Source organism: Trichomycterus rosablanca, chromosome 10 (assembly GCF_030014385.1).
Source record: "Trichomycterus rosablanca isolate fTriRos1 chromosome 10, fTriRos1.hap1, whole genome shotgun sequence".
NCBI classification, from domain to species: domain Eukaryota; kingdom Metazoa; phylum Chordata; class Actinopteri; order Siluriformes; family Trichomycteridae; genus Trichomycterus; species Trichomycterus rosablanca.
The window spans coordinates 6,753,636-6,769,714 of NC_085997.1; the positions used below are offsets into that span (position 1 = coordinate 6,753,636).

The 16,079-nt window shown below is 42.5% G+C and overlaps 1 protein-coding gene and 1 non-coding gene across 2 annotated transcripts; one reads left to right on the plus strand and one right to left on the minus strand.

The window, feature by feature from the left end:
- The first annotated feature begins 1,398 nt into the window (after positions 1–1,398).
- Positions 1,399–1,470, plus strand: trnae-uuc (transfer RNA glutamic acid (anticodon UUC)). The gene has a single exon. It is a non-coding gene; the product is annotated as a tRNA-Glu (tRNA).
- Positions 1,471–6,164: 4,694 nt separating this feature from the next.
- Positions 6,165–13,766, minus strand: LOC134321608 (uncharacterized). Its single transcript, XM_063003415.1, has 2 exons — positions 13,731–13,766; positions 6,165–6,932 (listed from the first exon to the last, which is right to left on the minus strand). The coding sequence occupies exons 1-2, from the start codon at positions 13,764–13,766 to the stop codon at positions 6,165–6,167; spliced, it is 804 nt and encodes a 267-aa protein (XP_062859485.1).
- Positions 13,767–16,079: the final 2,313 nt, after the last annotated feature.

The window sequence follows — 16,079 nt, forward strand, 5'->3', positions numbered from 1 at the left end:
AGTTCATACGCTTTTCATTAGAAATGGAAGGAATAAAAAACCAATTGGAGTTATGAGAATGTTCTTTAATGCTTGTCGAAATGATTTAAAAGTATAGCTATGCTAATCGCTTGCTAGTGGCTAGTTAGCAAGTAGAATTACTAATAGCGTGGTGGAGCCTCAAAGGCACAGTGCACATATTCTGTTAAGTCATTCAGTTTGGTTAGATTGATACATCTTAATTATTTACAGCACAACTATGCTATGATTGAACATATTTTGGTTATCATAATGTACATATTAATGGAGTTTAGTGATGGTTCAATTCAAATTCATGTTAAAGGGATAATTGCACGTTACAGCTAAAAAGTTGGAAAAGAGTAGTAATTCATTGGTCAGTGCTAAAATACCAATACTGAAGGGATGTTCATGTTAAATGTCAATGTTGCTGTGATGTATGAATGTTAATTAATCATTTGTAGTCAAGGTGCATCCTTAGTTTTTGTACATGTTATAAGATGTTCTGAAATGAAGAAAATAACTTAATGAGAGCTCATTTTAGGGAACATAAAATAATAGGAGCATTCATTGTTCTGCACTATCTGTGTAGATTGGTTTTTCTTAGACGAACAGAAAGACGTAGAGAATTGTGATGGCGAGCCCAGCCCTGTGAAACTGTTGATGGTCGTAGAAGCGGTGTGGCCTACCGTTTACAGAAGACTCCGGATATATCAGAGTTTTTGCCCAGGACCAGATAAGAACCTACTCACACTATTTACTCTACCTGGGTAAAACAGCCATAGGAAAATACCTTTAATACACACATTCAAGGACTAGAACTTAATTTTTGAATCTATACCTCTTTAAATATAAGGAGTGGTATTGAATTGAAGATCTCTTGCACTTAACATAATTCCTATTTGTAAGAGCTATTTTATTTCTTTATTTCTAAGGTTTTTTTTGCAGCACTGTATGTGATATTTCATTGCTTGTGTGGCAATAAATGTGTTAGCTGTTTAACTTCACCTTAACTCCTCTTATGATTTCAAAGTATACCGCTGTTCGAACCTAGTTAAATGTTAGTGCCTTTTTGTTAATGTTATTAGCAAGCGTAGGTGCTACACTATCAATTATTAGTAGAAACAAATTAAACAGGGTAGCGAAGCCAACAATTCACCGTGAGCACCTGAAAAACGTGTACCTGTCCGCTGAAGGAAAACTGCAGGGGAGGGTCCGGAGCCGAATCACCTCAACGTCGGTCGGTTTCTCTGTTCAGGCCCTGATTCATGAACAAATGGCTTTGTCTGCCAGCAGAACTAATCCCAGGCTCCGCGACACAGCGACCGTTGGTTCAAAGTTGTTCAAATCGGACTGAAGCGCTTCCCTTTCTTTGTCTTTGCCAGTGCTGTGCTTGCAGTTTCCCATGTGGTCTAGCGGTCAGGATTCCTGGTTTTCACCCAGGCGGCCCGGGTTCAACTCCCGGTATGGGAATTGGTCTTTATGATTGGACTTGAGCAAAACTTTGCCTATTAGTTCCTCGGCGCCTTGTTGCTGTTGCTCAAGTGTCTTGTTCTGTTGGAACTATGACTGCAGTCTACCAGGGAGCAGCCGACGTGAGCCACCAGTGACTGACCACTGGGAAGCCGTGGTCGTATAGTACTCTACGTTGTGGCCGCAGCAACCACGGTCATGGCACTGTCCTTTTGTATGCCATGTTTGGAAGGTTTCTATGCTCTTCTCAGGCAAGAGACAGAAATGAGGCTGAAGCTTCAGGAAAGTCATGACCGTGGTTCCACAGGGGCCAGTGGCGCAATGGATAATGCGTCTGACTACGGGTCAGAGGATTCTAGGTTTGACTCCTGGCTGGCTTGGTTACCTTGTGCCTTTTTTTGTCTCTCTAACTCTTTGTGTATGGTTCTCTGTACCCCAGATTCAACAATGCAGGTCTTGTCAAGGTGACAAAGGCTTGTCAGAGGAAAGAAGTTGGATGAGTGTAGGATTCTCTGTACCACACATTGTCAGAGCGGAAAGAAGTGGCTGATGCTGGTGTCAGCGGGTGCTGAGCCTTGCGGTTTCCCATATGGTCTAGCGGTTAGGATTCCTCGTTTTTAGCCAGGTAGCCTGCGCCTGACTCCTGGTGTATGAGGGAGTCTATCAGGGAGCAGCCAACGTGAGCCACCAGTGGCTGACTGCTGGAAAGCTGTGATTGTATGGTGGTTAGTACTCTGCGTTGTGGCCGCAGCAACCCCGGTTCGAATCCAGGTCATGGCACTGTCTTTTTGTATGCTGTGCTTCTCTCCTCGGTCAAGAGAAATGGGGCTGGAGCTTTAGGGAGGTCACGACCGTGATCATGCAGGGACCAGTGGTGCAATGGATAACGCATCTGACTACGGATTAGAAGATTCTAGGTTTGACTCCTGGCTGGCTTGGTTACCTTATGCCTTTTTTTCTCTCTAACTCCTTGTGTGTGGTTCTCTGTACCCCAGATCCAACAATGCAGGTCTTGTTAAGGTGACAAAGACTTGGCAGAGCAGAAAGAAGTGGCTGATGCTGGTGTCAGCCGGTGCAGAGCCTTGCGGTTTCCCATATCGTCTAGCGGTCAGGATTCCTGGTTTTCACCCAGGCTGCCAGAGTTCGGCTCCTGGTATTGGAATTGGTCTTTATGATTGGACTTGAGCAAAAATTTGCCAGTTGGGTTCTTTGTAAGGGGAATTAGCTGAAATAATAGAGCGCTCGCTTAGCGTGCCGGGTCGATGCCCGCATTCTCCAGTGCAGAAATATTGTGATCATTTAAGGGCATCGCGTAACACGAAACTCATTGCTCACTGAAACACAGCATCCAAAGTTTTTATTTTTTTCAATTGACATGATGGGTTAAAGACATGAATTTGTATAAAGCAAGTACTGTCAGAAGTGGGATTTGAACCCACTCCTCCAGTGGAGACTATGACCTGAACACAGCGCCTTAGACCGCTCAGCCATCCTGACTAGCTGAGTTACAATCAACACCACCCTCACTCCACACGGACTAATATTTGTACGACCCGCTTAAAATTTTCACATTATTATGTATGGTAAATGTACTGAGTCAGGATGGCCGAGCGGTCTAAGGTGCTGTGTTCAGTTCATAGTCCACTGGAGGTGTGGGTTCAAATCTCACTTCTGACAGCACATGCTTTAGATTGACTTGCTTCATCTCGACGAGAGCAGTAACAATGTCAGGAAGAGGCAAGGTGGCATTATGCTGTTTCTTTGACACCTTTTCGTCAAAACTGTGAGAAATACCTAAATAAAGGCCACTATGGGATCAACTGGAACTTTTACTTCTCAAACGGGAAAATATTGGGCCATAATCCGGTATGTAGGCTAAGTTGAAGCTCCAAACAGATCAACTATCGGTGCTCATCTAATGCAAAGTCAATGGCTAAACGTCACAGACATTTATTCATTTATCTCACTTCCCAATAAAAAAGACTACGAGTTGATCTTTCACCAAGAGTGTGCTCTACAACACTTTGTTTAAATCTTTAACAATGGAGGAAGCCAAGGATTTTGGAAGGATTGGGAGCTGGATTGTGCAACCCCACTGAACATTAAAATATATATGTTAAGTTCTGGACAGGGAGAGTTTCCGATGAAGACATTGAACAGTATATCTCAAGGTTTTGTGTAATCATACAACCTGTCTTTAAACCACTTGACCAGTTCGGACTTTGGTATGGGATACGGCGATACAAAGTTAAACTGAAATTGAACCCGAATGGAAGTTTAATGCAGATTCCAAACTCGATATCAATGGGACCCTACAACGGCAAAATAACATATCAAGGACAATCGCAGCAATGTTATATATGCAATTCACATGAACACCAGGTATATGTGTTGTATTATATGTTATATGTTGTGTTGTATTATATGTTATGTTTTGTTAATTTAATAAACATTTTTTTTTTTTTTTTTTTGTGACCTTTTACTTTTCGCTTTTTTATTTACACTTTTTTCTGACAATTCTGTACTTTTACGTCTTTTTTTAGGCTGCATAACTGTAGGGTGTTCCTGTGTCCCTGTATTTGATACATTTTCTAAAGAAGATAAAAAAGTTTCACCCTTATCTTTAGAGTCTTTTCCGTCGTCTTGTGGAACACAAGAAGTGGAGGAAGAAGACGACATAAAAGACTCTAAAGATAAGGGTGAAACTTTTTTATCTTCTTTAGAAACGACGTCTCATTCCAATCAACCCAACAAACATTCCAATCCAATCTGCCTTTTTGTTACTGTTATTAGCAAGCGTAGGTGCTACACTATCAATTATTAGTAGAAACAAATTAAACAGGGTAGCGAAGCCAACAATTCATCGTGAGCACCTGAAAAACGTGTACCTGTCCGCTGAAGGAAAACTGCAGGGGAGGGTCCGGAGCCGAATCACCTCAACGTCGGTCGGTTTCTCTGTTCAGGCCCTGATTCATGAACAAATAGCTTTGTCTGCCAGCAGAACTAATCCCAGGCTCTGCGACACAGCGACCGTTGGTTCAAAGTTGTTCAAATCGGACTGAAGCGCTTCCCTTTCTTTGTCTTTGCCAGTGCTGTGCTTGCAGTTTCCCATATGGTCCAGCGGTCAGGATTCCTGGTTTTCACCCAGGCAGCCCGGGTTTGACTCCAGGTATGGGAATTGGACTTGAGCAAAACTTTGCCTATTAGTTCCTCGGCGCCTTGTTGCTGTTGCTCAAGCGTCTTGTTCTGTTGGAACTATGACTGCAGTCTACCAGGGAGCAGCCGACATGAGCCACCAGTGACTGACCGCTGGGAAGCCGTGATCGTATAGTGGTTAGTACTCTGCGTTGTGGCCGCAGCAACCCCGATTCGAATCCGGGTCGCAGCACTGTCCTTTTGTATGCCATGCTTGGAAGGTTTCTATGCTCTCCTCAGGCAAGAGACAGAAATGGGGCCGAAGCTTCAGGAAAGTCATGACCGCGGTTCCACAAGGGCCAGTGGTGCAATGGATAACGCGTCTGACTACGGATCAGGGGATTCTAGGTTTTACTCCTGGCTGGCTTGGTTACCTTGTGCCTTTTTTTTTGTCTCTCTAACTCCTTGTGTGTGGTTCTCTGTACCCCAGATCCAACAATGCAGCTCTGGTCAAGGTGACAAAGGCTTGTCAGAGTGGAAAGAAGTGGCTGATGCTGGCGTCAGCTGGTGCTGAGCCTTGCTGTTTCCCATATGGTCTTTTTTTTTTTTTATTGGCCTTCGGCTCGATCTCGATCCATGGCGACTTGATGGATGAACGATCTGTAGGAATATCGATCCTGTGCAAGTCTAGATAGGTCCGCCAGGGTCTTCTCTGCCGTTACTGTGATTGTGTCGAGCCATCGAGTTGCTGGTCTTCCTCTTCGCCTTGTTCCTTCTATTCTTCCGACCATGATGTCCTTCTCCAGTGATCGCTCTCTTCGTATGATGTGTCCAAAGTAGGCAAGTCGTAGCTTAGTGATCCTTGATTCAAGTGACATGTCTGGCTTGATTTGTTCCAAAATTGATTTGTTTGTTCTTCTGACCGTCCAAGGTATTGATAACATCCTTCTCCAACACCACATTTCGAAGGCGTTGATTCTTCTTCTGTCTTGTTTCTTTATTGTCCAGGTTTCACATCCGTACGTTACCACAGAGAAGACTAAACTATGTACAAGGCGTATTTTCGTCAATTGTGAAATGTTCCTCGATTTGAAGACCTTGTCCAGTGACTTCATTGTTGATTTCCCCATACCTATTCTCCGTCTGATTTCCGGTGTCGTTTCCGCATCTTGAGTGATCAACGCTCCGAGTAGGTTGTAGTCCTTTACAAATTCCAGTTCGTCGCCATCCATCTCAAATGTGTCCCGGTCGTATCTGGCAGTAGTCAATATCTTTGTCTTCTTTGTGTTGAGTAACAGCTTCATGTTCGAGCTTTCCAGCTTGATGCTCCGTAATAAGTCCTTCATTCCATCTGCACTTGTTGTTATCAGAGTTGTATCATCTGCATATCTAAGATTGTTGATGATTCGTCCAGCAATTTTAATTCCTTCTTCTTTTTCAGTTAGTCCAGCCTTCCTGAAAATGGCTTCTGCGTACAAATTGAAGAGAAATGGCGACAGGATGCATCCTTGTCTGACGCCCTGCTCTACTTTGAACCATTCCGTGTCGCCGTGTTCTGTTCAGACTGTTGCTTCTTGGTCGGTATAAAGGTTCCTAATGAGGCTAATCAGATGGCTCGGCCCACCCATATCCTTCATGGTAATCCAAAGTTTCTGGTGATCAACACAGTCAAAGGCTTTACTGTAATCAATGAAGCAAAAATAAATCTCCTTGTTGTATTCTTTGGCCTTTTCCATTATCCACCTAATGTTAGCAATCACATCTCTTGTACCTCTGCCCCTCCTGAATCCTGCTTGTTCCTCCGGCAGCTCTCTGTCAAAGTAAGGCTGCAACCGTCTTTGTAAGATCTTCAGTAGTATTTTGCTGGCATGAAGTATGAGCGCAATAGTACGATAGTTTCCACAGTCAGTAACATCTCCCTTCTTCGGAATAGGAATAAACACTGATCTTGTCCAGTCCTTGGGCCATTTACCAGTTGTCCATATCTGTTGACACAGGCATGTGATTACATCAATTGCTGCTTCAGAAGACTTTATTAGCTCCAGTGGAATATTGTCACATCCAGGCGCTTTGTTGTTTGACAGAAGTGTAATCGCAGCGATGACTTCATCTTTCAGGATGTTTGGCTCTCTATCATTGCCAGTCTCCATTTCTTCCCATATCACTGAGTCGTTCTTATAGAGGTGCTCCGTGTACTCTTTCCATCTTTTCTTGATCTGTTCTGGCTCAGTTAGTTTGTTCCCATTGGCGTCTTTTAGCATGCCCACTCTTGGTTGAAACTTTCGTCGTATCTTTTTGATCTTTAGGTATACCTTCCTGGTCTTTCCCTTCAGATGTTCCCTTTCTGTCTCTGTACATATCTTTTGGTAATAAAGTTCTTTGTCTGTTCGAATGGCTCTCTTTAGTCTTTTACTGATGTTGTCCCTGGCCTGCTTGTTACCTTTGCCTTTGCCCTTCGTCTTTCTTCAATGATCTTTAGAGTCTCTTCTGTTATCCACGGCTGCTGGGGTCTTTTCTGTCTCTTGTTTATTGACTTGCTAGCTTCTTCGGTAATAATAGTCTTTATATGTGTTCCTCAGGGTTATTTTCATCCGTGTCCAGAGATGTGAACCGGTTGTGCAGACTATTCCAGAAAACTTCAGGTATTTTGGTCAAGTCAAAGTTAGGAACAGCCTGTTGTCTAGTCCGTTTGTGCAGCTTGACTCTAATTTTTGATGTTAAAAGTTCATGATCAGTTCCACAGTCAGCTCCTGGCTGTGTTTTCACGGTAATGATAGACGACCTCCATCTTTGGCAAACACATATGTAGTCAATCTGATTCTTATAGGCCCCATTTGGTGATGTCCATGTGTAGAGTCTCCTTTTGTGATGTTGAAAGAAAGTGTTCATGATGGACAGTTGATTTTTTGTACAAAAGTAAATTAATCTTTCTCCAGCTTCATTTCGTTTGCTAAGTCCAAACTTTCCAACAACAGTTCCTCGTTGCCATGGCCCACTTTGGCATTAAAATCTCCCATGATAATGAATAAGTCTTGATTTTGCGTCCTGTCAATTTCCTCTTGAACTTGTTCATAGAATAGTTCAACGTCCTCCTCCTTGGCATCTGTTGTTGGTGAGTAGACTGTGACATGGATTGGTGCTCCTTGTCAAGTCAAGTCAAGTCAAGTCAACTTTATTTATATAGCGCTTTTTACAATATACATTGTCTCAAAGCAACTTTACAAAATCCAGGACCAACAGATACAAAAACCCCTGTTGAGCAAGCCGAGGGCGACTGTGGCAAGGAAAAACTCCCTGAAAATTACAGGAAGAAACCTTGAGAGGAACCAGACTCAACAGGGCCCATCCTTCTTGGGTGGTCTGGAGGATACTTTAAATAAATACACGATTTACACAAATCATACAAACACAGAATTGAATGATCTAAAAGTCATACAGTGGTAATAAATAGATAAATAAACAATTAAATAATAATAGAGTTGTTATCCGCTCTAGTCTTCAATAAAGTCTGTAGTGATTTCTTGCCGTTGCAATTACTCCAGACCCGTCACATCTGACAGGAGCAGCATCGTTGTCCCGGCAGTCTCGACTTTAATCCTTAACCTCGGCGGGTAAACAGGTTTCCATCAGAATGCCCTCGGGGTAAAACAACAGAGAATGTAGTTAATAATGTACAATGCTAGTTGACAAACAGTTTTACAGAGAGTTTTAGACTCCGGCAGCCCTAATTATTACAGCATAACTAAAAGGGAGAGCGAGCAGGTAACAAGGTCATGAAGGCTTTCACAGGACATCAGCGCCCACCTCTCCTACCCAAACCAGAGTGATTGGACAAGAGAGGCAGAACGACAGCGACCCAACATCCCTGATCACCACAAGTTTCTATGACCAAGAACCCCCAAGCTCTGCGCCTTTGTCTATATTAATCAAAAGCCTGAGAAAATAAATATGTTTTCAGTTTAGACTTAAACATTGAGACTGTGTCCGAATACCGAACAGAGGCAGGAAGATTATTCCAAAGTTGTGGAGCTTTGTAAGAAAATGCTCTTCCACCAGCTTTGGTCTTTTTAATTTTAGGAACTATAAGTAACCCTGCATCTTGTGAACGAAGTGGACGTGCTGGGCTGTAGTGATTAATAAGCTCACTCAGATACTGTGGAGCCAGACCATGTAGCGCTTTATAGGTTAGTAAAAGTATTTTGTAATCAATGCGAAATTTAACTGGCAGCCAGTGTAGAGATGATAGAACAGGAGTGATATGATCAAATTTTTTAGTTCTAGTTAGCACTCGAGCTGCTGCATTTTGAACTAACTGGAGTTTGTTTAAGGATCTACCAGAGCATCCAGTTAGAAGAGCATTACAATAATCTAACCGAGAAGTTATAAACGCATGGATCAGTTTTTCGGCGTCATTAACAGATAGTATATTTCTTATTTTAGAGATATTACGCAAATGATAGAAAGCAACTCTAGTAATATTATTAATGTGTGTATCAAAGGAGAGATCTGAATCTATTGTGACACCTAAGTTTTTTACATCTGGGCTGGGAGTAACAGAGAACGTGTTTAAGTTTAGCACCAGGTTAGACAACTTGTCTCTTGCAGCTTTAGAGCCAACAAGTAAAACCTCAGTTTTATCTGAATTAAGTAAAAGAAAATTACACGACATCCAGTTTTTTATGTCGTTTACACAATCTTCTATCTTACTGATTGTGTCAGTATCATTTGGTTTGGCTGATATATACAGCTGTGTGTCATCTGCATAGCAGTGAAAGTTTATGCCATGTTTATGAATAATTTCACCTAGTGGAAGCATATAGAGTGTAAATAATAGCGGTCCAAGTACCGACCCCTGTGGAACACCACACTTTACTTTTGTAGTTTCTGAGCATTTATTATTTACATAAACGAATTGAGAGCGGTCAGTCAAATATGATTGAAACCAAGAGAGTGCGAGTCCTTTAACACCTACTGTATTTTCTAGCCTCTCCAGTAAAATGTTATGATCGACCGTATCAAACGCTGCACTAAGATCTAATAGAACAAGAAAAGAGACACATCCATTATCAGAAGACATTAACAACTCGTTAACTACTCTAATTAATGCGGTTTCGGTACTATGGTTGGGTCTAAATCCTGATTGAAATTTTTCATGAATACAATTTTCATTCAAATAAGAACATAGCTGTTTGGAAACGACTTTTTCTAATATCTTTGAGACAAAAGGAAGGTTTGAAATTGGCCTATAATTAGATAAAACATGTGGATCAAGATTAGGTTTTTTAATCAGGGGTTTAATAACAGCACTTTTAAACAATTTAGGTACATACCCAAGGCTAAGGGATGCATTGATTAATGTAAGCAGGGGCTCTACAATAGCTGGGAGTAAATCTTTAAGTAAATGAGTTGGAACAGGATCGAGTATACACGATGATGACTTCGATGATTTAATCAACACAGTTAGTTCATTTTGGGAGATTGGATTAAAGGAATTTAGTTGGATTAACTCGTTACTATTATCACCAATGCTGCTCGGAGTGAGTCCATACTTAACATTGGCAAGTGACACACTCTGACTCTGAAGTCGTATTTTTTCTATCTTGTCATTAAAGAATTTTAAAAAATCATCACTGGTACAGTCAGGCGGTATATTAGATTCAGTTTCATTGACGTTTTTAGTTAATTTGGACACTGTCTCAAAAAGGAATCTAGGATTGTTTTTATTTTTCTCTATTAGGGATGAATAATATACAGATTTAGCTTTTATAAGTGCATGTTTATACTCAGTTAGAGCATCTTTCCAAGCAATCTTATACACCTCCAGTGTAGTGTGACGCCACTTACGTTCTAATTTCCGTGCTGCTTGTTTAAGTGCGCATGTGTGGTCATTGTACCATGGAGCAAGTTTTTTCTCCCTAATCAGTTTAGTTTTGAGTGGGGCTACGTTATCTAAGGTTGTGCGCAGTACGGTCTCTAGGTTTTGAGTTGCCTGATCTAGTTCTTTAGGTTCTGATGCTGATATATTTGGTAATTCTGGTAGGCAGTTTATGAACGCTGCTGCAGTTGCAGATGTAATAGTGCGCTTACATTTAAAACGATTTGGTTGCTGTATATTATTGGACAGGGACACTTCATATATTAGTAGGGAGTGATCAGAGATTAAGTCATTCTGTGGTATAATTTCCAGGTTGTCTATGTTTATACCATAAGTAAGTATTAAATCTAAGGTATGTTTACAGCGGTGAGTGGGTCCTGTTACATTTTGGGTGATGCCTAAGGATTCTAAAATAGAATCAAACGCAATTTTGAGTGGATTACACTTATCCTCATAATGAATATTAAAGTCACCAACAATTAGAGCTTTCTTAGTTGATAAGACTAATTTAGAAAGAAAATCGGCAAATTCGTTAAGAAATTCTGAGTAAGGACCAGGGGGTCGATAAACAGTAACCAGTTTAAACATACTATTTTTATCAGATGAACATTTATTGGTTATGTCAGAGATAAGAACTTCAAACGAGTTTGTTATGGGAGTTGATTTTACAGTAAGACCTATGTCTTTATCATAAATTGCGGCTATTCCTCCACCACGACCGCTAAGACGTGGCTTATGTTCATAACTGTAACCCGGAGGAGATGCTTCATTTAAACCTAGATACTCATCAGGTCTAGCCCAGGTCTCGGTTAAACACAGGGCACTAAGACAATTATCTGTAATTATTTCATTTACAATTACTGTTTTGCATGCAAGTGACCTGATGTTTAGAAGTCCTAACTTTAGTTTAACTTTACTAGGGTTTTCATGATGCTCATTTAGATTAATTTTAATTAAGTTATTATGACATACTTTTTGATTTTGTTTTGGCTTACACCTGCCACGGTAAACAGACACAGTCTCAATGGTTTGTGACCTAAGGATTCCGGGTGACGTCCGATGGCGACTCGCAGACAGTCGGTTAGGCCTGTTAGTCTGCTGCCTGGTCTTGGCTCTGGATAGTCATTTAACACTATCTGCCGCTACACTAACGCGGTGGTAAAGCCTGTCACCTATGCTGCAAGAAATGCGAGCAGCACCCTCCCACGTGGGGTGGACACCATCCCGCTTCAAAAGACCAGGCCTTCCCTCAAAGGTGGACCAGTTATCTACAAAATCGATGCAGTTTTCTGAGCACCATTTAGACATCCAGCGGTTCAGCGACAACAACCTGCTGTAGGTTTCGCCACTGGGTCGAATCGGTAAGGGGCCAGAGCACACTACTGCCTCAGACATCGACCTAGCTAACTCACACACCTCTTTAACATTACTCTTAGTAACCTCAGACTGCCGTAAACGAACATCATTAGTGCCGACGTGGATAACAATCTTCGAAAATCTACGATTAGCATTAGCCAGCACTTTCAGGTTTGCTCTGATGTCAGGCGCCCTGGCCCCCGGAATACAAGTGACTATGGTTGCTGGTGTCTCTATGGGGGTTGCAATACGCACGTGTCGGAGCTGAGAATCTCCTATAACCAGAGCACTTACATTAACAGGCTGCTCAGCGGGTGGCTCACTGAGTGGGGAAAACCTGTTGGACACGTGCAACTGAGATGGTCGGTGCTTTTCCCTACGACTATGTCGCCGAGACGTCACCCAGTCGCCCCGCTGTGAGGGCTCTAATGCCGGAGTCTGGGGTTCTGTACCTGAACTGCTGGCATTCGGGACTGCTACAGCTGAAACTAAGCCCTCACTAGTAGTGGTCTGTTCTAACGCCCGAATGCGCCCTTCTAACACTGAGATCTTCTCCGTTAGACTAACCACTAATCTACACTTATCACATGTAAAGTTATCACTAAACACGGAGAAGGAATAACTGAACATATTACACTCGGAACATGGATACAAAGCTCCTGCTGGGGCCATAGTAACAAAGTAATATACTTAGCTTTACAAGATGAGTTGGAGATGATGTTTATGTTGGATTCACCGGCGCTTCTGCTGGTAGTCACAGAAGAACGGCTTTAATTCCGGATGAAACAGGCGATGATGAGCTGGAATACAAAAACCACCAACCAAAGCAACACAAACACGCTTCGTTCGGACAAAAGCGGCTGTAATTCTAAAGGAAAACGGTGTTATGCGCTGGTGTACAAAACAAATAAACGCGGTTCCTACGAACAGAAACGGTTATAACTCCCCACAAAACAGAGGTGTTTTAAGAGCTGAAATACAGAACACAACCAAACACAAACGCGCTTCGTGCGGACCGAAAACGGTTTTAATTCTGGATAATTATGATGTTTATGCGCTGAAGTACAAAAACAAACAAAACCGGCTTCGTTCGGATGCCGGTAGCAGAAGTTTCCTAGTTTCCAACACAGCACGAATTTACGTTAGTAAACACAAGCGCTTTTTTACGATAAACAAAATAAAACTAAATCAACAACACACGGAAGATTAACGTATAAATTATATGTTTAAAACATACGTATATAAAAAGTTATTTAGCTAAAGGCTACAAACAAACAACTAGGCTAGCGTCTCAGCGTGCGTACCACCGGAAGTGACGCTTAGTGGTTAAGTGACGCTTAACCACTGAGCTTCTTGTAGTCGTATCGAGATGACTCTATCGCTGACTGTGTTGTACTTCAGGACAGTATTGGCCAGTCTTCGATTAAGAATAAAGGCAACGCCATTTCGTCTTTGGTTATCATTTCCAGAATAGTAGACCCAATGTTCGTTTGACTGGAAATGTCCGTATTGAGTCCACTTTAGTTCACTAATTCTGAGTAAATCAAGTCCTGTTCTGTCCATTTTGGCTTTGACAATGTCGAGTTTGCCTTGGTTCATGGTTCGTACATTCCAAGTTCCTAGTCTGATGATATATCTGATTTGATCTTCCCTTTCGACCAAGCGACATCAGCACCAAGACGACCTTGCGGCTTTGATTCTGGCGCATCATAAGCATTGATCCTACTCAAGACGACCATCGGCTCTTCCCCAGTAGCTTGTTGAGTGCCTTTCGACCTAGGGGCGCATCTTCCAGCACTGTATCGCATTCCTTTAGTTGTACGCTACATCAAGTTTTCTTGGCATAGTACGGAAGTAGATTGCCAGGCCTTTCTCCTGCGCAGTAATGTGGTACCTGTGAGGAGCCACACTGGATCAGTGTTGTAGCCATTGTCAATACGAGATTGATAAGAGATTGATAATTTGCTTCCATCACGCAACGTCCTGCTGCCGACATTGGGCTGTACGTTTAGTCTGGCACCTCAGTTGAGACCTATCCCCCTTGGGGGCCCCTGCTAGCATAATACACTTGACTCTAAACTGCTTTTAGCCAGGTGGCCTGCATTCGACTCCCGGTATATGAGGGAGTCTATCAAGGAGCAGTCAACATGAGCCACCAGTGGCTGACCACTGGGAAGCTTGATTGTATAGTGGTTAGTACTCTGCGTTGTGGCCGCAGCAACCCCGTTTCGAATCCAGGTCATGGCACTGTCTTTTTGTATGCCGTGCTTCTCTCCTCGGTCAAGAGACAGAAATGTGGCTGGAGCTTCAGGGAGGTCATGACCACACTCATGCAGGGGTCAGTGGCGCAATGGATAACGCGTCTGACTACGGGTCAGAAGATTCTAGGTTCGACTCTTGGCTGGCTCGGTTACCTTATGCCTTTTTTTCTCTCTAACTCCTTGTGTGTGGTTCTCTGTACCCCAGATCCAACAATGCAGGTCTTGTTAAGGTGACAAAGGCTTGGCAGAGCGAAAAGAAGTGGCTGATGCTGGTGTCAGCCGGTGCAGAGCCTTGCAATTTCCCATATGGTCTAGCGGTCAGGATTCCTGGTTTTCACCCAGGCGGCGGAGTTCGACTCCTGGTATTGGAATTGGTCTTTATGATTGGACTTGAGCAAAAATTTGCCTACTCGGCTCTTTGTAAGGGGAATTAGCTCAAATGGTAGAGTGCTCGCTTAGCATGCAAGAGGTAGTGAGATCAATGCCCTCGTTCTCCAGGTTTTAAAATTATGTAGAGAAACAGATGGACTACAGTCAGTAATTGTAGAACTACAAAGTGCTTCAATATGGTAAGTGGAGCTGATAAAATGGACAGTTGAGTTTAGAAACAAAGAGGTTGTTTTAATGTCATGTTCTAACCCAGGGGTGGGGAACCTTCTACCCACTGAGGGCCAGATTAATAATTACATATATGGTCACGGGCTACAGACTACAATGACGCAACATAGAGCCAAATTAATATAGGCTTTATAAATACATGATGCTGATGGTATGTAGTGTTTATATTTGATCTCAGACTTACCTTATCATAATTTCAATGTGACGGTTGTGAATGTTTGGTCTTGACCAGCTGTGGAATATCTTGGGGCAATGATGTCGTGGCAACACGCAACCAGTATGTGGCAACATAACTCGTATTTGTTATGTCTGTTGTATCGTCTAAAGTTTAATTAATTGCATAAAGCCCAGACAATAAAATCTAGGAAATATATGGCGGGCCACATTTGATTGAGCGGGGGGGCCGTATACGGCCCACGGGCCGGAGGTTCCCCACACCTGTTCTAACCTGTAATATATTGCATTTCTTAAAATGTCCACTAGGTGGAGTCTAAACCTGTAAAACTCTCTGATATTTTACTCTTAACGATTTCACATTGTAACAACATCTTCTGTTGTTTTAACCCGAGGTGGCTCTGACGGAAACCTGTTCACCCTCTCGAGGTTAAAGACTGCAAGTCGAGACTGCAGTGCCAACAATGCTGCTCCTACTAGATGTGACGGAAACCACCTGGCGTGTTTGCACCAAAAATGTCCAGAACTTAAAACGGACTTTATCACAGACTGAACTGAACAATGAAGAACTTACATTATTTTTTTGCTAGTTACAACTTTCAGTTCAATTTAATTTTGTGTTTGTATGATTTGTGTAAATCCTATTAATTTAAAGTATCCTCCAAGCCACCCAAGAAGGACGGGACCCTGGTGAGTCTGGTTCCTCTCAAGGTTTCTTCCTGAGTTTTTCCCTGCCACAGTCGCCCTCGGCTTGCTCAACAGGGGTTTTTGGTCCGTTGGTCCTGGATTTTGTAAAGTTGCTTTGAGACAATGTTCATTGTAAAAAGCGCTATATAAATAAATTTGACTTGACATGTGTCTGAGATCTCTAACTCAAGCACCGTTTATGCAATCCATTTGATTGCAGCTCACGAACTTTCTTTTAAAGATGAAAAGCATGAGTTGGCAGTGGTGGGACTCGAACCCACGCCCCCCAGCGCCTTAGACCACTCGGCCACGCTACCACTAGTTAAGATGCCGATCGAAACGAGCAACTACGTATGCAATTTCTACCTGCATTTTCCAATAGAAGTCAAAGAGGTTGCAAGTGCAATTGCCACACTTGTGATAGCTCAGTCGGTAGAGCATCAGACTTTTAATCTGAGGGTCCAGCGTTCAAGTCCCTGTTCGGGCGAGTTGTTTCTTACTGC